This window comes from Paroedura picta, chromosome 3, assembly GCF_049243985.1.
Source record: "Paroedura picta isolate Pp20150507F chromosome 3, Ppicta_v3.0, whole genome shotgun sequence".
In the NCBI taxonomy this organism is placed as follows: Eukaryota; Metazoa; Chordata; class Lepidosauria; order Squamata; family Gekkonidae; genus Paroedura; species Paroedura picta.
In genome coordinates, this window is record NC_135371.1 from 138551055 (window position 1) to 138576845 (window position 25791).

Genomic DNA, 25791 nt, shown 5'->3' on the forward strand with positions numbered 1-25791 from the left:
AGGAATGCTCACCCCTCCCCTCACAGGGTGAGACTTTCCTGCTCAAAAGTCATGTGATGTGAAGGGTTAGCAATTTCCCCTCAGTCCTCTGTCTTTGCTGCTAAGTGGCTACTTAACAATCAACAGTGGCCCACAGTGGGGAATGAGGGATGGTTGTGTGACTGCACAGAAGACCACTTGACGAACAGCTGTTACAAGTTAAGTGCAACCCTGTTTTCATCTTCATGGCTTCTATGCAATCCCACTCACTGTAGGAGGTGGGTGTGGGCTTATGAGTGGAGAATTGTTTGAAGTACTGCTTTACCTACTGCTGTCTCCCTTGCAGAATCTATATTGAGGGAGTAGTGGCTCAGAAACATGCCTGGTGTGGACCAAGTTGCGGTTTTGCAGATATCTTGCAGAGGAAGTCCAGCCACAAAAGCAGTGGAAGATGTGTGCCCTCGTGGAATGAGCAGTCAAGTCTAGTGGACTGTCCAGCTTTGCTGCATTGTATGCATGTTTGATTGCTAGCACAATTCAACTAGAAATCATCTGGGATGAGGCTTTGAGACCTTTGAGACCAGAAACAGACAAAGAGGGATTTGTCCTTCCCGAATTCCTTAACCATCTTTAAACTGCCTGCGGCGCCACGGACTAAATAAATGGTTAAGGGGTTCTAGGGCGGGATGTGTCCATGATGAGGAAGGGTCCGGATTGGACCCTTCCTTAGGACAGACAATCGGAGGGACCAATCGGCAGGCACGCAGCGCCTACCGATTGGTCCCTCCGATTCCCAGCCCCAGCAACTGCGAGCCGCGCACAGCGCGGCTCGCAGTTGCTCCCTTTGCCGCTGGCCTGACGCGTCAGAGGCGCAAAGCGCCTCCGACACGTCAGCCCGGCCGCAAGGTAGCCCCCAGCAGCCACGCGGGCTCCCTGACCGGTGGCCTGACACGGCAAGAGGCACAAAGCGCCTCTCGCTGCGTCAGGCCGCCGCCCAAGGGAACCCCTGGCAGTCGCGCAGAGCGCGGCTGCCGGGGGCTCCCTGCCCGCCAAATTACCGCCGCCCAGGAGAGGCCCCGCCGCCCGACGGACCCCCCACCAATCGGTAAGTGCCTAGCGCCCACTGTATTACTCATACAGTGGGCTTGATTACTAGTAAAATAGATAAAATAGGATGGCCCTCCTGACATCCAGTGTGTGTAGTTGTTTTTCAAATTGGCATTCTGGGCTTGGAAAAAAAACTGGTAGTACCAATGTCTGTCCTAAATGAAACCTAGATACAACCTTAGGAAGGAAGTCCATGATTGACCTGAGAGGTACTTTTTCTTTGCAAAAGGGGGTGGTGGTGGTTCGGCAGCCAGGAAAGAGTTTATTGCCCCTAAAAATGCAGTCTTGTATGAAAGAAATGACAAGTTTGTTTGCACTAGCGGGTATGTCATACTGTGCCAAAAGAGAATTGAGAAACATAAGTTTGTTTTTATCAATTTTCAACAACAGTGAAACAGAATATGGAAAGTGAATGCCCTTGCAGGTTGAGGGTTATGCAAATATTTCAATAAGGCAAGGTGAATTTGGCTCATTACCAATGGCAACCCCACTTCCGCCCTAACAAGAGCTTACCTTGGGGAAGTGCTAGAATTTTCTGCAAAAAGGTATTTTGAATAGTCTCCAGTCTTCTATTTGGTTATTATTCCATTCCCAGATATATCAATTGGAGGATCACTTTACTCTTGAAAATTATCATTGCTGGTTCAATTAAATAGCCCCTTTGATATAATAAAACTTGTAGGATTGCCCCAGTTGTTTTTAGGATGTAGTTCTAATTATATCTAGGTGTATTTCCAGCTTAATGTATCTTTGAATATTAAACCCAAATATTTGAATAACTTGGTTTGTTCAATATTATTTCCCAGGATACTCCACCAGAATCTCCTAGCTCTCCTCCCAAAAACCACAACCTTTATTTTATCATAACTGATGCTCAGAGTCTCATCATCTCAAATCTCAATCTGTTCAACATTCTCCTCAACCCTGCATGTGTCAAAAGAACCATATTGTCTGCACAAAGTAAAATAGGTATTTTTTGAGATTCTAATGAAGGAGCCACAAATTCAGAGCCTGTTAGTCTTGAAACAATATCACTGTGATAAATATTTAAAAGAAGGGATGGAAGAACACAACCCTGCTTAATTCCCCCATAGATGGAAATAGCCTCTGTTAACAACATGTTAGTTTCAACTCTGACTTTGGCAACGATTTCAGTGTGGAATTCCTTCCATGAAAAAAGAAGACGTTTTTCAATATTAATGCCCTCCAATTTAGCCTACAACCAGTTTCTATCAACTGATCAAATGCAGCAGCTAAATCCACAAAAACTGCATAAAGAGCTTTGGTATATCCCTTACTATTTTGATTAGCCAAGTAGGCTAAAGTTATACAATGACTGATGGTATTCAGTCCCTTCCTGAATCCAGCCTGCAAATGCGAAATGTGAGTGGATGATTCCCATTCCTCCAACTTATTTAACAAATATCAACTATATATTTTAGCCACTGTATTCAACTGATGGATGAGTCAATAATTCCAGGGATTAGTCTTTCCTTTTTTATAAATAGGGACAATAATGCTCACTTCCCATGCAGCCAGGATTTCCCCAGTGTTGTTAATATGAGTGAATAGCCAAAATAGGAGCCCACCAATAAGGAAAGCCATAAGGAAGGCCGAGCGTCAAAGAATTGAGGCTTTTGAACTCTGGTGCTGGAGAAGACTCTTGCGAGTCCCTTGGACTGCAAGGCGAACAAACCGGTCAGTCCTAGAGGAGATCAGCCCTGACTGCTCTTTAGAAGGCCAGATCCTGAAGATGAAACTCAAATACTTTGGCCACCTCATGAGAAGGAAGGACTCCCTGGAGAAGAGCCTAATGCTGGGAGCGATCGAGGGCAAAAGAAGAAGGGGACGACAGAGAATGAGGTGGCTGGATGGAGTCCCTGAAGCAGTAGGTGCAAACTTAAATGGACTCCGGGGAATGGTAGAGGACAAGAAGGCCTAGAGGATCATTGTCCATGGGGTCGCGATGGGTCGGACACGACTTCGCACATAACAACAACAATCAGGAAAGGCTTTAAACATTTCTGGAGATATTAAATTTTCCTCTGGTGATCTGCCATTTGGTAAAGAGGAGATTAAATTTTTTATCTCAGAAGCAGATACTGGTGGTCTTTGAGCACTCATTGGTTGAGAGAGAGAAGTGGGCATAACCAAGGAGTTTGACGTGCTACCAAAAATTTGAGAGAAATGAGATATCCAATCTTTGTCTGGAATATGAGCTTCTGGGAAATATAGCTGTTCCTAGGCTATTTTAAATTATTTCCCAGAATTTCATTTCCCTCTTTTCAGAAACCATGCCAAGTTCTTGCCATAAGATTTTTGAATAGTTTCTTGTATTTAAGTAATTTTTATATGTATTTCTAAGTATAGTTAATTATTTAAGAGAAGTACCTTCCTTCTGAAGGCATATCTGATGGGCATATTTAATCAAATACCTCCTGGCCCTGATGGGTACATTGGGTGGCGGAATAAGGTTGGACTCTATCAAAATGGCAATACTGACAGGACCCCTGCTGCCTAAAACAGGATCTGCCCCAATGTCTCAGATGGTTTCAGCAGCGATAGGGATTGCTTGCAATGGCCAGATTCAGGTGCAGTCAGGCAGGGGGATGGGCAAGTCACTTTAGGTTGCTTTGACTGCTTCTTTTTCTCGCTCTGACATCCTTTCTCCACAATTGCAAAGAAAAGACTGGGGGAGAATGCTAACTCCTCTCACATCACGTGACTTTTGAGGGGGAAAGTCTCACTCTGGGAGAGGGCAGGTGAATATTCTTGGGAGCTTTGTAGAAGTTTAAAGCTTGCTAGGTTCCTTCTCCAAGGCAGGCCTGTGTCAACGTTGTTCCCATGTGGGACTGCACAGAAGCCACAAAGGTGAATCATAGGTTCTATCACTTTCGACATCCTGTCCACAATATCTTTGATTTTGTCCCTGGTAAGCAACACACCTCTCAAACCAGGGCATCAGGCCTAGCCACATGCCTTTCCATGCCCCGCACAGAGAGTCATTGATGACCAAAATTTTCTGTTTCCTTCAAATGCCATTTCCACCTGCCTCCATGCCCTTTTCACTCCCTTTGAATTTGTTTAGGTTCTTCCTCTGCCCCTAATGCTGCTTCCATTTCCTCTGCAAGGGCCTGAAATCCGTTCATGAGCTTCAATGGCTCTGAGTGCCATCTCACTCGATGATGTTGGACTCATGTTGTGGTAGTAAAGGGAGGCTTCATAGGGAAGTCAATACCCTCATTCTCCTTTGGACTGTTCTCTTCCTTCATATGCAGGTTTGCACTGCTCCTGTCAATGACATTCTCTCCCTGCTTGATTTAACGCAGTGTTATAATCCTCTCCTCCAGGCCCCTAATCTTCTCCTCTAAGAGCCCTATCAATTTACACTTATGACAAGTGTAGTCCATCTTGTCTTCAGGGAGGAAAACAAACATGGCACACTCCCTGCAGGTGTCTGGATGTGGGCTATCCATGTTGTCCAAAAACAGATTTCTTGTCTCTAGACTCTTTATCTTCAGGGTAAAGTAGTTAGGATGATCCCCAGACAAATCCACAGGCAAAGAGCCGGCAAGGGGGGCCTTTAAGCTCACAGGGTCACAGCCCAGCACACTGCACCTCTTAAAAACTACTTTATTTAGTCTCAGTTTTGCAAGCCTATGATAACCATACAAAATGGTGTAGTGCCCAGTTCACTCACTGCCAAATTGATCATAACTTAAGCTGAACTGATTATGGGGATAAAAGGATTTTCTGATGGCTTACATTATGCAAAAATCAGCAGCTTTGGATGAACTGACCCAATCCAACAGGGTATATGCATGAGACAGTAGAAATCTGTGTTACACAGTCTTTCTGCATAACAAGGAAGTTTTTGAGGTCTTTTGGTTAGCAAAAATTGCAGGGGCATTTAAAACCACAGAGCTCCAGTGTCAGAAACCAGAGTGATTAAATTATGCAACACATACACATGCACAACCTTTAAAAGCCAGCAGATACCTCTGGGGTTCTAGGATAACACAGACCTGATGGCGTTGCTCCTGCTCCTCTCTCCCCTTCTCATATTCCTCCTTCAATGCTTTGGTGATGACAGAGCTGTTTTCTTCCAGCTGCTGTCGCAATTCCTCCAGCTCAGCTCTCTGTCTGTGGAGTGGAGATCAGAACTGTGATATCAACAGATATCTGGTTGACAAGATAATCCTGAGACAGATCAGACCTCACCCCTCTGAAGAAAAGGGGAATCAATGTTTCAGTCTGTTCCTAGACAATCTATTAGCATATGGAACTTACACAGGATTAAAAGTAGGGGATGAGTAGAAAATACTGCAGCCCAAAACACATTTGCTAATATCTGCAAGAAATATGCAAAAGTAGAACCCATGTGTCCTCCAGTTTGGCTATGGTTCCCACTGTAACTAGAACAAATTGCTCCTCTCTCAGCTGGTACATTAACCACCAAGTAGGAGATGGTGTTTACTAAACCAGAATGTACTAGGCAGAAGATCTACCTATATGAAATTACTGGAAGATGTCACCTAGAGATAAAAAGTCATGTCAGTATGTTGACACAAAACTCTACTTTGCCATTTCAGAGGAGAGAGGTATGATAGTGGATGAACAGGTAACTGAGAGATGAGAAATGGGCTAAATTATGGTCAATAAACTTAACTCAGTCCAGACAAAGACTATTTGTTGATAACATAGCCAGCTAGGGAACAAGGAGTCAGCCTATTCTAGATGAGGCTATCATAAAGGAGCAGCTTGCAGATGCTATTGGACATTCACCTGCGGATAGACATTCAGGCATCATCTGTGGCACATGCCCCTTTTCACCTGTTTTTGTTGGTGCACCAGTGGTGACACTTCACTCAAAATCAAGCTCTCAGTTATCCTACTTTAAACTCCAACTAGGTTACTCTAATGCACTCTCTGTGTAGGGCTGCCTCTGAAGACAGTCTGGAAACACCAGATCATTGAACAGTAACCAGCAAAGCTGCGGTATATTATGGAGGAACATATCTTGCCAGTGCTGGAAAAAAATACACTGGCTGTCAATTCATTTCTAGATACAAAGCACTGGTTCTTCTTTTTGAGATTCTTAGCCTGGAATCTGGGTATTTTAAAAAGCAGTCGGATTCTACATGAACCTACCTAGCAATAGAGATCTTCACAGAACCTGTTTTTAGTCAGCTTCTATTTGTTTTCTTACAATGTTTGTATTTAAATGGGGGGAGGTTCTATTTTATTCATTTCATTGTTTGGTTTTACAGAAATAAGATTGCTTTTATGTTATTCTGGTTGAAGAAGTAAGGGCTGTTGTGCCATTCTGACCCCAAGGAAACACTAACACCAAGAGGAGTGGGTTGTCCTTCTGGATATGTTATACAGTCCCTTCCTCCCTTGACCATCACAGGAGCTGAGTTTGAACTACCACCTGTGCTTCAGTCCAACCCCAAACAGCACCAGACTTCCCCGAGTGCCCAGTAAAGCCAGAGCCCTCGCTGGGTACAGGGACTCCTCTCTGCTCCTCAAATCTCAGTCAGTAGGTGCGAGGCCAGCCAATAGTTCTTGCTGGGGTGGCCCACCATGCAATGGCTTTTTATTAATTTTATGCTGTTGATGTTATGTTACTAGTTCCATTTTTCATAGTTCTATGATTTGTTGTAAGCAAACCATCTTAAACAGGATAAAGATTGTTCATAATATTCTCATATCTGATAATATCTCATCCGTTTTGTACATTGAACTGCAACATGCGAGCAAATCCTCTAACCATGTCCCACCAAATTTCAAACCCAGCAGGTCTTCCCTTACCTGGCTGCCTGCTGGCTAAGCCTCTCTTTTTCCTCGGCCACTTCACTGTAGAGTCGGCGCCGCTGATGCTGCAACGCTTGTTCCTCCTGCTCCAGCTGTTTCTCATACCTGTGTAGAAGGACTCTTTCAGAGGGAGCCTTATCAAAATCTATAGCAATCATTCTCAAACAGGGTTACTAATAACGCCAGAATTACTCCAGTTGGCTATCCCCTTCTCCTGATCAAAGACCTCCTCGGTCACTTTGGGAAGGGGTGGATATTTACAAAGTTGGATCTGAGGAAGATGTATTATCACATCCATGTACTGAAGGGGGATGAGCGGCTGACCACTTTTAACTCCCCTGGGACAGTTCAACTATTTGGTCGTACCATTTGGCCTAAGCAGTACTTCCAGGGTGTTTATGAACTTAATGAATGTGGTGTTACATGACTTATTGTTGATGAAGTTCCTGGTTTAGTTGAATGATATCTTAATATATTTGGAAACCATGGATGACTATGTTAAGCTACTGTGGGCGGTTTTGCAGAACCTAAAGAAAAACTCCTTGTACGCCAAACTCCCTGGAGGGGGAGAGGGAATGGGTTGATGCTGACTATGTGTGGGTTCCCAGGAGTTCCACAATGTTATCCCGACATGCCTGCTCCGAGAGAGGGGAACAGCTATTTTGTAGGGGCCAGATGTCAAAACCATGTATCCAAGATTTGCCATTTGTTTTTTGATCTGCATTTCATTCTGTATAATTAATTGCTTTAGTGTGAATGTAGCTGGTTTAAGGTAGTATAGTTTGCCCCAGGAATATAAAGTTGTTAGATTGTGTGGGAATGTGTTCCTGGGGCCAGAGGTACTAGTTGTTTCTTCCTGGTCTGGCTATGACAGATGGCAGCTGAAGTGTTTTCACATCCAAACTGGATGTACGGGAGGAGCTGGGAGATGAGGTTAAGAAGAGGCAATGGTCTAAGTGTTTTTAGTCTTAGCAAAGGTTTAGAGATGCTAGCATTGTTGTATCCTCAATAAAGAGATTTTCTTCATCAAAGTCCACTTATTGGGAGCAATTGACTAAATCCTCACAAAAGGCTCATCTAGGGGAAAGTAATGAAGTCAATAGCTTCCCCTTTGAGAGAAAATGCAAAGGAGGTAACAAAAGATTATTAACTCAACCCCTATCAATGGAGCTTACCACAAAAGGAAGACATTAGACCTCATCCAGGAAAGTTATGGGAAGACATGAAGTCTCACAGCAAAGGCCATGCTGCTGCCTTGAGTGAAGACTTAGGAGAAACACCAGAAGACAAGAGCAACTCTGTGTGCTATTTTCCAGAAAATGCCCACCCACATCCTGCTCTGTTCATTTACTGCCTCCCCACTCCACTGAACTCTCCACAGATCCCTGTGCTAGCCTTTCAAAGGAAACCATCATAATATTGATTCTAGAAGGATTTTTTTTACTGTTTCCTGTGTGTATATTTCCCTGGCCACTGATGGGAATACAGGTCAATGGACCTGATGAGGGAAGGGGAAAGTGGGTTCCCGCACAGTCCATGCCTACCCCCCGCTGCCACGGACAGGCTAGCCCAGCTCTGCTACGCCTTCCATGAGCCTTTTCGCCATGGTGGTCAGAGCTGCAGAGTGTCCGCCTTCTCCCCTTGTTAGTGATCGTTGCATTCCTGCATACAACGGGCTTTACTTCTAGTACAATATAAAACAACCTGCTTTCTGTCATCACCCTGGTTTCTGTGCCTCACACTTTTCCTATCCTATTCCACTGCCATTCTGCTTGCCTCCACACTGGATTGCCTTGCCAGATCCTCCCTCCCTATACCACTGCAATTATCCTTTTCCATATTCCCCATTCCTTCCTGGTAATCTGCCATCCATGTCCCTGACCCTTCATACCGTTGCCTTGCCAGTTCTCTCTCTCGTTGCCCCTGCTCTTCCTTTTGATGCTCCAGCATCTCCTTCAGCTCCTCAGCTTGGCGTACATACCGCTGGGCTGCCCGTTCATCTGCCTGTAATAGCTCTGCCTCATGCAGTGCTTTCAGCTTTTTGATCTCTTGCTTATGCTTAGCAATAAGTTTCTGAATCTCTGGTTCCAGACCTGGGGGGGGGGGGATGAGGATGACAATAAGGAGATACAGGGTATGCAAGTGTGATTAAGCCACGACCAGACAGCCCTCTCCCTTCACACTTCCCCCATACTATCTTGTTCCACTATTTGTCAAAACAGCTGGCCTTTGTACCAAGTTTTCACAGATATATAGTACCTGATTTGGTGAATGAAAGGAACTTACGGACTGTAGATATGGATATAAGAGTTCTTGCATATCTAACTTAGTCTTCCCTTGGATATGAGCTTATCTCCAAACAAAACATCATCATCAATACTTCGATGGAAAGGGAACATTCAGGAACAGTCTGACATATAATCTCAAGAGCATAAAGCAAAGGCACAATGCCCAAAAGGGAAGACCATCAGAAAACCCCTGCTGATTCTCCTCACTATAAACAGTCGCCTTTGCACCAGACAATTCAGGGTTAGACTCTTCCCATTTCCCTTTCTACAGGTCAGACATAATATTCCCTCAGGAGGAATTATGGCTGCAACAGACCAACACACAGTGATTTCCTTTGTTGTACTAACTCCCCATAGAAAAGGCACCTGTTGGTGGATGTAATAGTAAATATGCCTCAGCATACCTTTGACAGTAATCTCTTTGATTTTCTTTGTTTTCTCATCAATCCATTTCTCACGGCGGATCTTCTCTGTAGCACTCATGAGCTCCTTCAGCTTTTTTATTTCCTATGTGGGAAAGACAGTGGAAAGACACAGATCAGATACAATCTTCATTAGATAACCACAATGTGATATAACGAAGCTGCCTGCACAATCATGAACAGTGCCTTCCACAGATGGAGAAAAAAATTGGTACACTACTTTTAACAGTAACTTTTATTGCTTATCTGGTTAGGTTTCTATCAAACTTGTCTTGCAAAGAGGATGTTCAAAGAACTATGATTATCAGAAATGTATACGCCAAGAGAATCAGTTAATAAGCTCTTAGTACAACTGTATTTAAGGGAAGCGGTATGAATGTGAGAGAAGTAAATATACCAAACTTGAATTGTAATGAAGAATAATTCAATTTTTTTTATTAATAAAGAATTCAGAATGAGATGCAAGATTCTGCAAGGATATGTTGCAAAGTTACTGCCCCTTGAGGCCCACTAGGATCAAAACACCCACATATCCCAAACCTTAAAGTCTTTGGAAGCATCAAGAAGTATGTCAAGTTCTGCCAGATGTTATTCATTCTTTGCACTTTAATACCCCAGATGTCTGTCTGAAACCAGCTTCATACGTTGTGCTTCTGTGTGCATGAGACAAAGTCCATTTTTTCTTTGCTCAAGCAGCATTTATTTTGTCCAGCTGCAGAAAAAAAATATTTGAGGGACTGCCCCATAGGTGACTGTGACTTTGGCTGGTGATCAAAGGAAACTCATTGACATTTCTACAGCATGCATAGACTTTAGCCAGTGAAATGTAAGACTTTTAAAATCCCACTAGTTTAACTGAAAAATTAAGCATGTGCTTGAATATCTCCACTGAATCTGCAGGCCTTAAAAAATGCTTACTACTAATTATGTAACGATTTATTGTCACAACCATAGTGACTTGGGCTGAAGATAGGGCAATAGTATTTAAGACTTGAAAGACGTTTTACTTAATATGGTGCACACATGTTTACACATGCTTGCTCACAGACACAGTTAAACTTACATTGGGAACACAACAAGACTACCCTGTTTAATAGGTACAAAAACGTTGAGTGTGTACAGCAGGAGCAGCTATTCCTCCTTCATACCACCATCAAGGTTCTGAAAACAAGTACAATCCCAGACTTCCCTGAGCCTATCACAAGAATATTATGAATGAGTGAGGATTTGAACCCAATCTACTTTGTTGTTAGGTGCGAAGTCGTGTCCGACCCATCGCGACCCCATGGACAATGATCCTCCAGGCCTTCCTGTCCTCTACCATTCCACGGAGTCCATTTCAGTTTGCACCTACTGCTTCAGGGACTCCATCCAGCCACCTCATTCTCTGTCGTCCCCTTCTTCTTTTGCTCTCGATCGCTCCCAGCATTAGGCTCTTCTCCAGGGAGTCCTTCCTTCTCATGAGGTGGCCAAAGTATTTGAGTTTCATCTTCAGGATCTGGCCTTCTAAAGAGCAGTCAGGGCTGATCTCCTCTAGAACTGACCGGTTTGTTCGCCTTGCAGTCCAAGGGACTCGCAAGAGTCTTCTCCAGCACCAGAGTTCAAAAGCCTCAATTCTTTGACGCTCGGCCTTCCTTATGGTCCAACTTTCGCAGCCATACATTGCAACTGGGAAGACCACAGCCTTGACTAAACGTACTTTTGTTGGCAGGGTGATGTCTCTGCTTTTTAGGATGCTGTCTAGATTTGCCATAGCTTTCCTCCCCAGGAGCAAGCGTCTTTTAATTTCTTTGCTGCAGTCCCCATCTGCAGTGATCTTGGAGCCCAGGAAAATAAAATCTGTCACTTTCTCCATTTCTTCCCCATCTATTTGCCAGGAATTGAGAGGGCCGGATGCCATGATCTTTGTTTTCTTGATGTTGAGTTTCAAGCCAACTTTTGCACTCTCCCCCTTCACCCACATCAACAGGCTCTTTAGTTCCTCTTCACTTTCTGCCATTAGAGTGGTATCATCTGCATATCTAAGGTTGTTGATATTTCTCCCTGCAATCTTGATCCCAATTTGTGACTCCTCTAATCCCGCCTTTCTCATGATGTGCTCCGCATACAAGTTAAATAGGCAAGGCGACAGTATACAGCCTCGCCGAACTCCTTTCTCAATTTTGAACCAATCAGTGATTCCATGCACGGTTCTCACTGTTGCTTCTTGACCTGCATATAGATTTCTCAAGAGACAAATTAGATGCTCTGGTATTCCCATCTCTTTAAGAACTTGCCACAATTTGTTGTGCTCCACACAATCAAAGGCTTTAGCATAGTCAATGAAGCAGAAGTAGATGGAACTCCCTAGCTTTCTCCATGATCCAGCGTATGTTGGCAATTTGATCTCTAGTTCCTCTGCCTCTTCGAAATCCTGCCTGTACTTCTGGAAGTTCTCGGTCCACATATTGCTGGATCCTAGCTTGTAGGATCTTGAGCATAACTTGCATCAGCTAGCATGAGAAATGAGTGCAATGGCGTGGTAGTTTGAACATTCTTTGGCATTGCCCTTCTTTGGGATTGGAATGTAAACTGACCTTTTCCAATCCTGTGGCCATTGTTGAGTTTTCCAAATTTGCTGGCATATTGAGTGCAGCACTTTTACTACATCGTCCTTTAAGATTTTGAATAGTTCAACTGGAATGCTGTCACCACCACTAGCTTTATTGTTGCTCAGACTTCCTAAGGCCCATTTGACTTCACATTCCAGGATGTCTGGCTCCAGGTCAGTAACTACCCCATTGTGGTTATCAGGGATGTTAAGCTCACTCTTGTATAGATCTTCTGTATAATTTTGCCACCTTTGTTTAATCTCTTCTGCTTCTGTGAGGTCCCTACCATTTTGGTCCCTTATCATACCCATCTTTGCATGAAACGTTCTCTTCATATCTCCAATTTTCTTGAAAAGATCTCTGGTCCTCCCCATTCTATTGTTTTCTTCTATTTGTTTGCACTGTTCATTTAAGAAGGCATTCTTATCTCTTCTAGCTTTTCTCTGGAATTCTGCATTCAATTGGGTGTATCTTTCTCTTTCTCCCTTGCCTTTCACTTCCCTTCTCTCCTTAGCTATTTGTAAAGCTTTCTCAGACAGCCATCTTGATTTCTTGCATTTCTTTTTCTTTGGGATGGTTTTAGTTGCTACCTCTTGTACAATGTCGCGAACCTCCGTCCATAGTTCTTCAGGCACTCTATCAGATCTAATTCCTTAAATCTATTTGTCACCTCTACTGTATATTTGTCGGGGATATGATTTAGTTCATACCTGAGTGGCCTAGTGCATTTCCCTACTTTCTTCAATTTAAGCCTAAATTCAATCAGCTCCTGGTCTTGTTTTTATTGACTGAATAGAACTTCTCCATTTTTGGCTGCAGAGCACATAGTCAATCTGATTTCTGTGTTGACTGTCTGGTGATGTCCATGTGTAGAGTCGTCTCTTGGGTTGTTGGGAAAGAGTGTTTGCTATGACCATTGTATTCTCTTGACAAAATTCTACCAGCCTGTGCCCTGCTTCATTTTGTACTCCAAGGCCAAACTTGCCTGTTATCCCAGTTATATTTTGGCTTCCTACTTTAGCATTCCAATCCCCCATGATGATAAGCACATCATTTTTTGGCGTTGCTTCTAGGTGTTGTAGGGCTTCATAGAACTGGTCAACTTCATCCTCTTCAGCAGCAGTGGTTGGGGCATAGACCTGGATCACTGTGATGTTGACTGGTTTACCTTGGATTCGAACTGAGATCATTCTGTCATTTTGGGGATTGTAACCCAAGAATGCTTTTTCTACTCTTATCGATTATGAAGGCTACTCCATTTCTTCTGCAAGATTCTTGTCCATAGTAGTATACCTGATGGTCATCTGAATTAAGTTCACCCATTCCTGTCCATTTTAGTTCACTGATTCCTAAAATGTCGATGTTCAGTCTTGTCATTTCTTGTTTAACCACATCCAGCTTGCCTTGATTCATGGATCTGATGTTCCAGGTTCCTATGGAATAAAAATCTTTACAGCATCGGACTGTCTTTTCGCCACCAGTTACTTCCACAACTGAGCGTCCTTTCGGCTTTGGCCCAGTCGCTTCATTCATTCTGGTACTACTCGTATTAGCCGTCTGCTCATCCCCAATAGCATATTGGACACTTTCCGACGTGAGGGGCTCATCTTCCGGTGTCATATCGTTTTGCCTTTTGGAACTGTCCATAGAGCTTTCATGTCAAAGATACTGGAGTGGTTTGCCATTTCCTTCTCCAGTGGATCACCTTTTGTCAGAGCTCTCAGCTATGACCTGTCTGTCTTGCGTGGCCCTGCACGGCATAGCTCATAGCTTCACTGAACTATGCAAGCCATCTTGCCACGACAAGGCAGCGATCCTTGAAGGGGGACCCGATCTACTATATTAGTACAAAAGACATATGTGAAGGTATGCCAACCTCAAATGGGTGACTGGTTTGCTTTGTAAGAGTTCCACCAAAAGGCAGTTCAGCACCCTCTACCCCACACTGAGAAGGAAACATTACTGGCTGAAGCAGCTTCTGCAGCAGGTGCCCCTTCCAACCCTGCCTAGATCCCTGAAAATTGGATAAACTGGGCACTGCTCCTACAAGTCAAGAATTGTTGTGCCTATACAATCAGCCATGCAGATAGAAGGGATGGAGGCTGAAGTCCAAGAACATACACAGAAAAGGTTTACCTCGCAGAGGGGGCCCAGAGTGCGCCAGACCTAGAGAGAAAGAGGGAGAGATGAGAGACAGAGGGAAACAGAAAGGTGTGTTGGAAAGCTGGCTCAACAAAGTAGCTGGAGCAGAAAGCAGGGGTTTTTGTGGTACATGGATAAAGCCTTGAAGGCATCCTACATGAGAAAGTGGTAAGGGGTAGAACTGCTGAGCTACAGTATCTGTTCCAAGAGTTTTCAAAAATAAGGCCAATCCAAGCATCAGTAAGTTCTCACTTATGTTGAGAAGGGATATTCCATGCAGCAAGACCAAGTAAGGAAGCTTCTCAGGCATGGGCAGCTTTGCTAATACAAAACAATAAGCAGAAGGACCCTTTTTCTTCAGTGTTCCGCCATGAGTAACTCAACCGCAATGACAGTCATAACTACCTTGCAACTCTGCTGGCCTTACAGAAAGACGAAAGCATGGAATCCATTCATCCCTTTCTCCAGTACTACAGCACACCTTCCACCAATTGCTACAGACTTTTGCAAGTGCTAGTATAGGTTAATAAGCCAAGACAGAAGGCAGACTGGCCAGTAGTTAGCCCCAGTGCCTTGGGGGAAAGTGTACCACCTACCTTTTACAAACACATAAAGAAAGCCAACATGGTGGATCTCTGGTCAGTTTCTATGACCACTCAACTGTTTTCTGTCAAGAATATTCCAAAGGAATGAATAATAGAGGTCTGCAGGTCTAGTCAAGAACAAACTCACTGGCTTTTAAATAACACATCCTCCCACTTAAATGTATACTTTTATTCTCACTTTTATTGTCAGTGTAATGCACTTTCAATAGACATGTAGACACAAACTCATTTTATTCAGGGTACTAGGGGCCATGCCCGTTGCATTAAGGAATACAACAAGAACTCTGCAGACAGCCTCCCCTCCCCATAGGACCTGGAAAGGCTGCAGGCAGCTGTTACAAAACTCACCGGCAGGGGCAGCTCTCACATGGCAGGGATCTGCAGATGCTGAGCCACAAAGGGAAGTGGAAGGAGAAGGAGGTGGTCAGGGTTGGGGGATGGATGGCAATTAGCTGGCCGCTGAACAGACAGGCAAGCTGGTTGGAGAAGGAGGCACTCCGGGGCAGGACAGACCCCCTGAGTGGGTGTTAAGCACTGAGTGGCACTTAAGCCATGAAACACACTCTTCCTCCAAGGTCTTACTGGAAATATATTATGTGGAACAGATAAGGCACAAAGTCTAACTTGCAATAACCCTAGCCAATGTACTATAACTAAATGCTTTCCAATTTCATTCAATCTAAGTAGTTGACTAAAGAAAGGGAAAAGGTAGACAAGCCCAGAGACCAGGCAATTTTGTCTTTTCAGTCAAGTATTTTGGTAGTAACTGACAGATCCACTGTGACCAATTTCTGAAGCCAGCATTGTGTTAGTGTTCTCAGTATAGAAATGGGATCTGGGAGAGCCAGGTTCAAATCCCCACTCTGCCAAGGAAGTTCATTAGGCAATCTCATGCTATTTATATTCTCTGCCCAACACAGGGCTGTTGTGACAAAACTGATGAGAAAATACTGGCTATCCATTGGGGAGAAATTTGGATATAAATACTTGTAATAAATAAAAATACCAGCAAAACACATTTTGTCACAGATGGTTTGCTACAGATTTCTGAGGAGCAAATTAAGTTATACTTACAAATCTCCAGTTGTAGCTCTCTGCTTTATACCTATATCTCACTTTAGCTAAAAGATCCCTACCCCCACACAAGGATGCAGAAGCCACTCTCTTTACTAAAGGATAAGAATGGGGCTCCAAATGCATCATCCTACAGCATAATTAAGTTGACTGAGTACAAAGCATCCAAATAGCAGGAAAATGCATCGATAGGTATAGCAGGGATTTTCCACTCAGGCCATTTTTCCCCACCAAAGTAAAACATACAAAGAAACTTAGTGCCTCTATATGGGACACTTTTAATGGAAAACATCATTTATACATTTCAACACTTAGCAGTCCACCCTTCCAATTTCATTCTGCAGTTTCACAATATAACTGGACTGATCAGGGTGGAGCTCTCTGGAAAAGACGCAGAAATGGTTTCCTGCTTCCCCCATTTTCTCTCCAAACTGAACCCTAATCAAACTAGCGACAAAGACAAAACATCTGGATAAACACCGGTGATGGAGGAGTAATCCTCTTATTCGTTTTCCTCACCAGTTCATGCTGCTCCTGCATCTGGGCAATCTTCTTGGTATATTTCTGATCCACTTGCTTCAGTTCAGTCACAACAGCTTCACATTTCTCACTCAGAACCTTCTTATCATCAATCAGCTACAGGGATGATATAGAGATTAAGTCAGAGCATACCTAATTACTGAGTTCAGTAGAACAGCAGTAGTCAACCTCCAGATGTTCATGGACTACAATTTCCATGAGCCCATGCCAGCAAACGTTGACTACCCCTGCAGTATAACACTTCACTAGTCACCAGAGAATAAACACTCTCAGGTAGCCATCTAATCCAGGGAGTGAATGGGAGCAGAGACATCTACCTCACCATTATTTCTTTCTTATTCTGCTCCTCTGAACTATCTGTCAGGCCCAGCTGGTAACAACAAGGAAGAAGAATTCAAATCAGAGAGAAGAAGGGCATGCCACATAAAGGAGGATGTCCTGCTACAGGTTACCTGAGTTCTCATGGCCTGAACAACATCTTTAAAACAAAAAGAGAGAATGTTTTCTAATCTAGAATCTATTCATGATAAGTATCATTAATATCATGGATGCTTTAGGCTTGCATTGAGCAGGAGGTTGGGCTGGGTGGCCTGTATGACCTCTTCCAACTTTATGATTCTATGACTCTGTGAAAATGGATGTATTACCTACGCTGAATTTCCTGTTTTGAATGCTCACAATTGAAGACAAAGACAAAGACTTGCAAGAATGTCAGAGGCAACTGAACACATTTATTTGGAATTATAAAAGACCCCGGATAGGCTTTAAGGTTTTGCAAGTTGGCAGAAGGAGAGGAGGTCTCAATGTTCCTGATCTTAAACTATACCACCATGCTGCAGGGCTTGTGTGGACCTCATATTGGATCAGAAACCCAACTGAAAGATTTATACCATTGGAGAAATCTGGGCTTGACTTTGGGCTCCATAATTTACTTTGGCCCAGCAGCAAAATGACTGTCATGTTTTGAGCACTAGCATCTTGCAGATTTGGAAGAAACATAAAGTTAGGATCGATCCCAAGGTTTCACCTCTTCCTCGTAGAAGCATTCGCCAATAAGACACTACAAAAAAAGAATGTAACCTCTTAAATACTTGGTAGACAATACTGGTTTGATAAAAGAAACTGGAGGTATTTTGCACGGAGCCAAATAAAACAGTTTTTAAAACAACCGGTTTAGACCGCTGTATTATACTACAATCATTGTTCTGCATTGAATATAGTCTGTTGAAAAACTACGCTGCAATGCTTTCTGCATGGAACGATTCATAGACCTGCCCCCAACTCCACTCTATTAGAAACTCAGTGACATGCTTTGTTCTCTAATAGAGACACTAATCTGCATAACCAAGGAGCTTCTCTGCATGACTATTGGCCGACTGACTCGTTAAAGTTATGAATATTTACATAATCTGTAATAAAGTTATAGTGCTGCTTCTATTAAACATGTGATTAAAAACACACCTCTGACAAAGTGTTTTGATTGGGTTTGACCGAAAATCTCCAGTCATGTTTCTATCTGTAGAAAAAGCAGTCATTCATTATATATAGATTTGTTTATTAATATTAAACTGTTTATATTGCCCTTCCCCGTGGGCTCTTATCTAATAAGAATGCTCCTGACTTCTGAGCCTTTCATTGTAAAGTGAAAAAATATATGAGCTTTTGGGGAAGGCGGTATATAAATATAATATGAGCCGTAAGGGAGTGGCGGGCAATAAATCGAAAGATAATAATAATAATAATAATAATAATAATAATAATAATAATAATAATAATAATAATAATAATAAATATAATAAATGGAGTGAAGAGCTTCTTGCTGCCTATTCTCTAACTCAATATTTTTTTTCATCAAGTAAGTTTAGTTACCTAGAAAAGCCATGAACGTATGGACCTGAGTGATCAGAACTAGCTATTTATACAGTCCAATCCCTTGCAGACTACACTAAATGCATTAGATTGGAATCCAGCCAGTTCATCACCTCCACCTGCCAGAGTAGGCCTGCTGATCATAGACCCAGTCTTATAACCAGGCATATCCCATGATCCCCACAACCTGGGTTGATTCTGCACTTACTTTGTTTTTTCCATTGTGGATCCTGCTGATTTCAGATCGATTTGAACTCAGGTCTTCCTCTCCCCCCCCCATTGAAAGTGTTCTGCACTCGATTGTAGAAGTTCAAAACGGGGGTGGGTGGGGGAGAGAGAGAGAGAGAGAGAGAGAGAGAGAGAGAAATGCAGCAGGAGTCTCCTTTTCTTGAATGGTATAGGATTGGAGGGATTCATTAAAACTGAGCCTGGGTAAAAAGCCCCGTGTAGAATACACCCTGGTGTCTTGTGTGGGCAAAGGGATTACCACTCTTATCCTGCAGAAAAGCTGGTTGCATCTACTGGGTAACTCTGCTTAAGAATCTACCAGTAATAATTCCACTGTAATATTTTTAAGTGCCCTAACCTCCATAGCCCAGGTTACTGGATTTTGTCAGATTTTGTGAAGCTTACAGTTCAGAATCTGAGCTGATGTAGAGATCACCATGGGCAATGAACAGACTTCCTTGAAGCTGAGGATGAAGACTGTGGGCAGACGTGTCTCTACAACATCAAAGTCACAGGTAAAATAGGATGAACACCAGATCTAATGCTTCAGTATACTCATAGTACCCTTGTCTCTACAACATCAAATAACTATATTGAATCTATTGATTAAATGGACCTACTCACCCCAAAATCTATGCTTTTAGGTAGATACAGAGAAAGGACTTGAAGATGACAATGACAGAAACTATATACCTTCCGTGACATGCTGATTTTTTTTATAAAATACATTCATTAATGGTTTATACCCTACCAAAATTGCCAAAACTGGTATTGACATCCTCTCAGTTGCTGGAGATGTTAAAAAGCATGTGGGTATTTTTATCCATATTCAATGGGTTTGGTCAAAATGTTTTGGTAAGAAATACTTGAGATTCTAACAGAAATTATTCATTGTGAGATCGCATGCAATCCAGTTACCGTTCTGTTAGGCCATCTTAATATGTTAGAAACATTAAGGAGCATATAAGGAATTTGCTGCAAACTTAAATGGACTGTAAACTTAAATGGACTCCGGGGAATGGTAGAGGACAGGAAGGCCTGGAGGATCATTGTCCATGGGGTCACGATGGGTCGGACACGACTTCGCACATAACAATAACAAAGGAATTTGCTAATAGCAGCTACAATTTGAGTAGCAGAATATTCCAAGAAGAAGGTACTACTAATTATGAATTACTACTAATTATATGGATACGTTATCTTTTTATTCTTCTAGATCAACATTAAAATCCATATATTTGTAAGGAAGAGATACATTTTGGGCAATAGGGATAAGTTGTACATTGTATGACTATTATAGTTAGAACAACATTAGTATTGTACTATTATGACAGTAAATTTAAAACATTTCAAAAGAAGTGTCATCTGAGCAGAGAATTGGGATCAGTGTGGGGGCCACGGTAGTTATGTTTCCTGCACTGTGCAGGGGATTGGACGAGGTGACCCTGGAGATCCCATTCAGCACCATGATTCTATGATTCTGTAACCTGTAGCCAATACCCAGCTGCTTTCAGTGCCTCAAGCCTATCAGTCCTTGCCTTTCAAGCAAAGCCTTCATCATTGCCATAGGGATGGTTAGGTTATAATGCTGATTATCCTGCTAAATGATGTCACAACCATCTTCAGACATGCATAAAGCTTGCCCACAGTGGTTGCTGTGCAGTCTGCAAAGACCTGCTCGGTGGCATCCACCTTGCTGATATGGCTTTTGCTAATCTCTTCCTTTGCATATTACTGGCGCCTCTTATGGGGCTAGCTATTGCGTCCCCTTGGAAACGCTCCATTCCAGACGCTCAGACCAATGTTCTTGAGCCCAAAGGCTCCATGGAAGACATCTCGACAGGTGACTCTGAACCCTCCTTGAATGAGCTCTCACCTCAGGGGACTTCTGTTTCTCCCCCTTCGGGCTTCTTGCGACGTCAAGATGACACCATTCAGGGTGAGGGTGAAATCTTTGAAAAGGAACTGAACAAGAAGTTGACTGAGCTCATCCCAAACACACCAGTGAGGAGACTCATCTCTCTCATAATCCGCATCCTGAAAATAAATTGCACGTCACCCACACTCCAGGTGGCTTGTGCGAAACTCATCGCTGAAACAGACCTCCTCATTAAAGTCTTTAGTGAGCACGTCAAAGAAACATCCTCCCTAGGGAGTATTTGGCCCTCCTTGGATGCAGCTGATACAACCACAGCAAGCACCCCAAAACTGGAGAAGCCTTCAGGCAGGCTGGCGAATGAGGGGATTCCAGCATATGGATATGGAAACAAGCTGCTCTGGGCTATTACAGTGACCACCATCATTCTGATCATCGTTGCTGTTATCTGCCTAATTCAGGCCTTGTTTCTGCATTCTGCAGCCAAGGAGAAGAGCTTTCCAGGGAAAGAAAAGAAGCCGCTGCCAGATGAAGAGATTCCCAGAACACCCTCTTCATTGAGGGATAAGCCTCTTTGGTTCAGAGATATATCTATTATAATCTGGATGAACTAGAGATTAACACACTGGACAAACTGCATGACGAAGAATTCTTTGAGGAAGTGGATGTGACCAGTTGGAGCATGGAAACAACATCATTACGAGAGCCCAGAGTTGAAAAAATACAATCTGAACCCATGTTGGAACAATGGATTCCCCCTGTTACTCCACCTTCATTACCAGGAGAACTCACTCCTCCTTCTCCTGTTGGTGCTCCTCCTCCACCACCACCACCATCACCTACTCCTGAACCAACACCACCTTCTCCTGATCCACCACCACCTGTTCCTGAACCAACACCACCTGATCTTGAACCACCACCACCACCACCTGCTCCTGAACCACCTCAACCAACACCTTGTACTCCTGATAAGTCCATTGAAAAAAATATTGCAGAAACAACAGAGGCCACCAGTCCAAAAGCAGCATCTTCAGCAACAGATGAAGACATAGAGAGCTCTGCTGAGAAATCGGAAAACCCCATTTCAACAGAAGTTATGAGTGAAGAACCAGAAATTAGAGAGGGGAATGATGAAGGTGAAGGTGAAGAAGATGAAGAAGAGAGTGACTGATCTCGCTCATGAATATTTACATAATCTGTAATAAAGTTATAGTGTTGCTTCTATTAAACATGTGATTAAAAACACACCTCTGACAAAGTGTTTTGATTGGGTTTGACCGAAAATCTCGTCATGTTTCCTTCTGTAGAAAGAGCAGTCATTCATTATTTATAGATTTGTTTATTAATATTAAACTGTTTATATTGCCCTTCCCAGTGGGCTCTTATCTAATAAGAATGCTCCTGACTTCTGAGCCTTTCATTAAGGCTTATATCCACTCCTGGATACTGTGTGGGAAAGGTAGGGTCACCACGAATTATTCATGCTTGTTGCAGAGGGGAAATATAAAGCGCCGAAAATCAAAAAGCAAATCGAATTCAGTGTAGAATTCATTTGAACTGGGACTCGGTAAAATGCCCCTGGTGTCTTGGGTGGGCAAAAGGATTACCACTCTTATCCAGCAGAAAAACTGGTTGGATCGACTAGGTAACACTGCTTAAGAATCTACCATTAATAATTTCACTGTAATATTTTTAAGTGCCCTAACCTCCATAGCCCAGGTTACTGGATTTTGTCAGATTTTGTGAAGCTTACAATTTAAGGATGAGAATATGAAAAGATCATGGTCAATGGGTAGGAGGAACAGGAACAAAGGATATGAAAAACACCCAAGTAAAACCATCAGTTATCAAGACTTCTTAAAATTCCCAGAGTGGTTTGGTGAATCTGAGCACATGTAGAGATCACCATGGGCAATGAACAGACTTCCTTGAAGCTGAGGATGAAGACTGTGGGCAGACGTTAAGAATGTTTTTTGTTTGTTTGTGACATCCGAGGGAAGAGACATGAAAGAATGAGGTGACAATGAGGTAGAACCCTGAGGTGGTGGAATGGACTGTGCCACTTCAAACTGCAAATGGAGGGCTCCAGGTTTGAATGTTTCTTTGCTGTGAGACCTCCGTGCAAATAGAAAATTTGGCCCACAAGGAGAACGGTTCTGTGGCTGGGCTGTTTTTCTGAATGCAAGGAGTTTTTAAGATAAGGGAAAGAGCTGCAATACATACATGGTGCTCCTGAATATTCACCTGCAGTTTGAAATAGTACAGTCTAATATACCATCTCGGTATTCTTCTGCTTCATTCTCCTGCATGTTTTCACTTACATACTTCATTACCTATCATGTAGGGGTGAAGGTGAAGCTGAAGGTGAAGAAAAGAGTGACTGATTTCTCTTAAGTTATGAACCTTTACATAATCTGGAATAAAGTTTTAGTGTTGCTTCCATTAAACACATGATTAAAAACACACCTCCGACATAAATTGTCCCCACAACAGACAACCTGTGGGGTAGGTGAGGCTGAGAGAGCCCTGATATTACTGAAGAAGAGGAGTTTGTTCTTATATGCCACTTTTATCTCCACGAAGGAGTCTCCTAGTGGCTTGTAATCACCTTCCATTTCCTCTTCCAACAACAGGCACCCTGTGGGGTAGGTGGGGCTGAGAAAGCCCTGATATTACTGCTTGGGGAGCGCAGAATCGAACCCGGCTCGTCAGATTAGATGTACGCGCTCCTAACCACTACACCAAACTGTTGGACCTGGGGCTGGGGGTTCACACTCCAACAAGTTCATAGAGACATCCCACTCTTGTTAGGGATAGATATAAACATAAAGGACCACATTAAGCCAAAATAGAATGATACTCAAGAAGCCTTGACAGAGGCACAGGATAAATGCAAGTCTCAGTGGAAAATGAACTAATCAGTATGTATATTAGTCTTACTCATGATGGATATGGTCATTTTTAATTCATTTAAGACTTGGCTGGACAATTAAACGACGTTATACCTGAGCTTTCAGTAGGCTTGCCAGGTGTGGGTTGGGTGGTGTTACGCATGGCAGGATCCCTGCCTTATGCCTTGGCACACTGTCTTCTATAACCAATGGCACCCCACAATAGTCTAGGCTTAAGCTAAAGCCATGACACTGCTAGGGTCAGCCAAGCCAGGCCAGACTCCATCTTAGAATCTTGCTCTCTGCCTTAGGTTTGGAATGACAGCCTTTGCCTGACCCAGAGGTGCCTCTGGACTCAAGCTTGCATCAGCTCACCCCCCCCCCCCATTGTATTTCTAAGTGAGTGGACTGGCTTCTTCCTGTTTGCCTAAGGGCTCCTAGGAAAATCCTTTGTCTTGCAACATTTTTCACACTTGGCCCCTCTGCCAGGGGATATTTCCTCCCCACACCCTGCCAGCTAGACCTGATGGCTCTCTTCCTCAGAGCCATTAATACCTTTATCCAAATCCATTTACGGCCATCACCCCCCCCCCCCACTTGGCCAGGTATTGTCCTAATCTCTGGGGACCCTGGAAACTTCCAGCACATGTTTACCTGAGCCTTGTCACATAGCCCCCTTCCCAAAATCCTATAAAAACTGTGGCTTCACACAGCCACTCTGAGTGTCTTCCAACCCGGGACCTCCCACGCTGGTTCGTGCTTCTTCCTCTGACCCACCACTCCTCGGACAGGTAACTATCAAGCCTTCCACTCTTCCTCCCCCTTCTCTATATGACTGCTTGTATGTGTGTTAGCTATTTGTGTGTACTTTTGTTATTTTCCTTTCAATAAAATCTTATATTAATATTTTACCTTTAAATCTGTGTTTGCCTTGAGTTCCCACGGGCGTAATAAACCCTCGTATACAAAGGTAACGATCCGATAATGCTAAGTTACCCCCCTCTCGCAGCATTTGAGCTAATATTCCCCACAAGCTCAAAGATACGTGTTTTAGGACACGTGTCCAAGCAATTTGGGTAACAGTGGTACCTGGAGACTTTGGTGGTGGAGATGGATGTGGGTGGGATTTAGGGTGGGGAAGGACCTAAGTAGAGGATAATGCTATGGAATCCACCTTCTATAGCAGCCGTGTCATCCAGGAGCACCGATCTCTGTTAACTGGATATGAGCTGTAAAACCGGGGGATTTCTAGATCCAACCAGGGGACTGGCATCCCTAGCAGCCTATCCCATTAACTCCTCCAGAAGTCACAGGTAAAATAGGATGAACACCAGATCTAATGCTTCAGTATACTCATAGTACCCTTTTGCCTCTACAACATTAAATAACTATATTGAATCTATCGATTAAATGGACATACTCACCCAAAAATCTATGCTTTTAGTAGACACAGAGAAAGGACTTGGAGATGACAATGACAGAAACTATTTATCTACCATGACATGCTGATCTTTTTAAAAATACCTTCATTAAATATCAGTAAGATGATGTAAGAATGGTTTATACCCTACCAAAAACACCAAAAATGGTATTGACATCGTCTTTCAGTTGCCGGAGAGATCAAAAAGCAAGTTGGTATTTTTATCCATATTCGATGGGTTTGGTCAAAATGTTTTGGTAAGAAATACTTCAGATTCTAACAAAAATTATTAATTCTGAGATCGCATGTAATCCAGTTACAGTTCTGTTAGGCTATCTTAATATGATACGTTATCTTTTTATTCTTCTAGATCAACATTAAAATCCATAAATTTGTAAGGAATATATATATTTTGGGCAATAGGGATATGCTGTACATTGTATGACTATTATACTTAGAACAACATTAGTATTGTACTATTATGACAGTATATTTAAAACATTTCAAAAGATGTGTCATCTGGGCATGGAATTGGGATCACTGTGGGGGCCACGGTAGTTATGTTTCCTGCACTGTGCAGGGGATGGGACAAGGTGACCCTGGAGACGCCATTCAGCACCATGATTCTATGATTCTGTAACCTGTAGCCAATACCCAGCTGCTTTCAGTGCCTCAAGCCTATCAGTCCTTGCCTTTCAAGCAAAGCCTTCATCATTGCCATAGGGATGGTTAGGCGATAATGACGAGTATCCTGTAGAAAGAGCAGTGATTCATTATTTATAGATTTGTTCATTGATATTAAACTGTTTACATTGCCCTTCCCCGTGGGCTCTTATCTAATAAGAATGCTCCTGACTTCTGAGCCTTTCATTGTGAAGTGAAAAGCCATGAACGTATGGAACTGAGTGATCAGAACTAGCTATTTATACAGTCCAATCCCTT

The 25791-nt window shown here is 43.0% G+C and overlaps 1 protein-coding gene across 10 annotated transcripts in view; it reads right to left on the reverse strand.

The window, feature by feature from the left end:
• The window catches only part of CEP131 (centrosomal protein 131), a 79865-nt gene that overhangs the window by 11873 nt on the left and 42201 nt on the right, over positions 1-25791 (reverse strand). For 8 of the 10 annotated variants that reach the window (XM_077328244.1, XM_077328242.1, XM_077328240.1 and 5 more), the window contains 6 exons: positions 16545-16661; positions 14341-14370; positions 9596-9698; positions 8795-8996; positions 6901-7008; positions 5112-5229 (listed from right to left, as the gene is read on the reverse strand). In XM_077328244.1, the coding sequence (XP_077184359.1) occupies positions 5112-5229; positions 6901-7008; positions 8795-8996; positions 9596-9698; positions 14341-14370; positions 16545-16661 (678 nt within the window). The remainder of the gene's footprint in view (positions 1-5111; positions 5230-6900; positions 7009-8794; positions 8997-9595; positions 9699-14340; positions 14371-16544; positions 16662-25791) is intronic. The other 2 variants (XM_077328243.1, XM_077328247.1) reach the window with 1 other exon arrangement.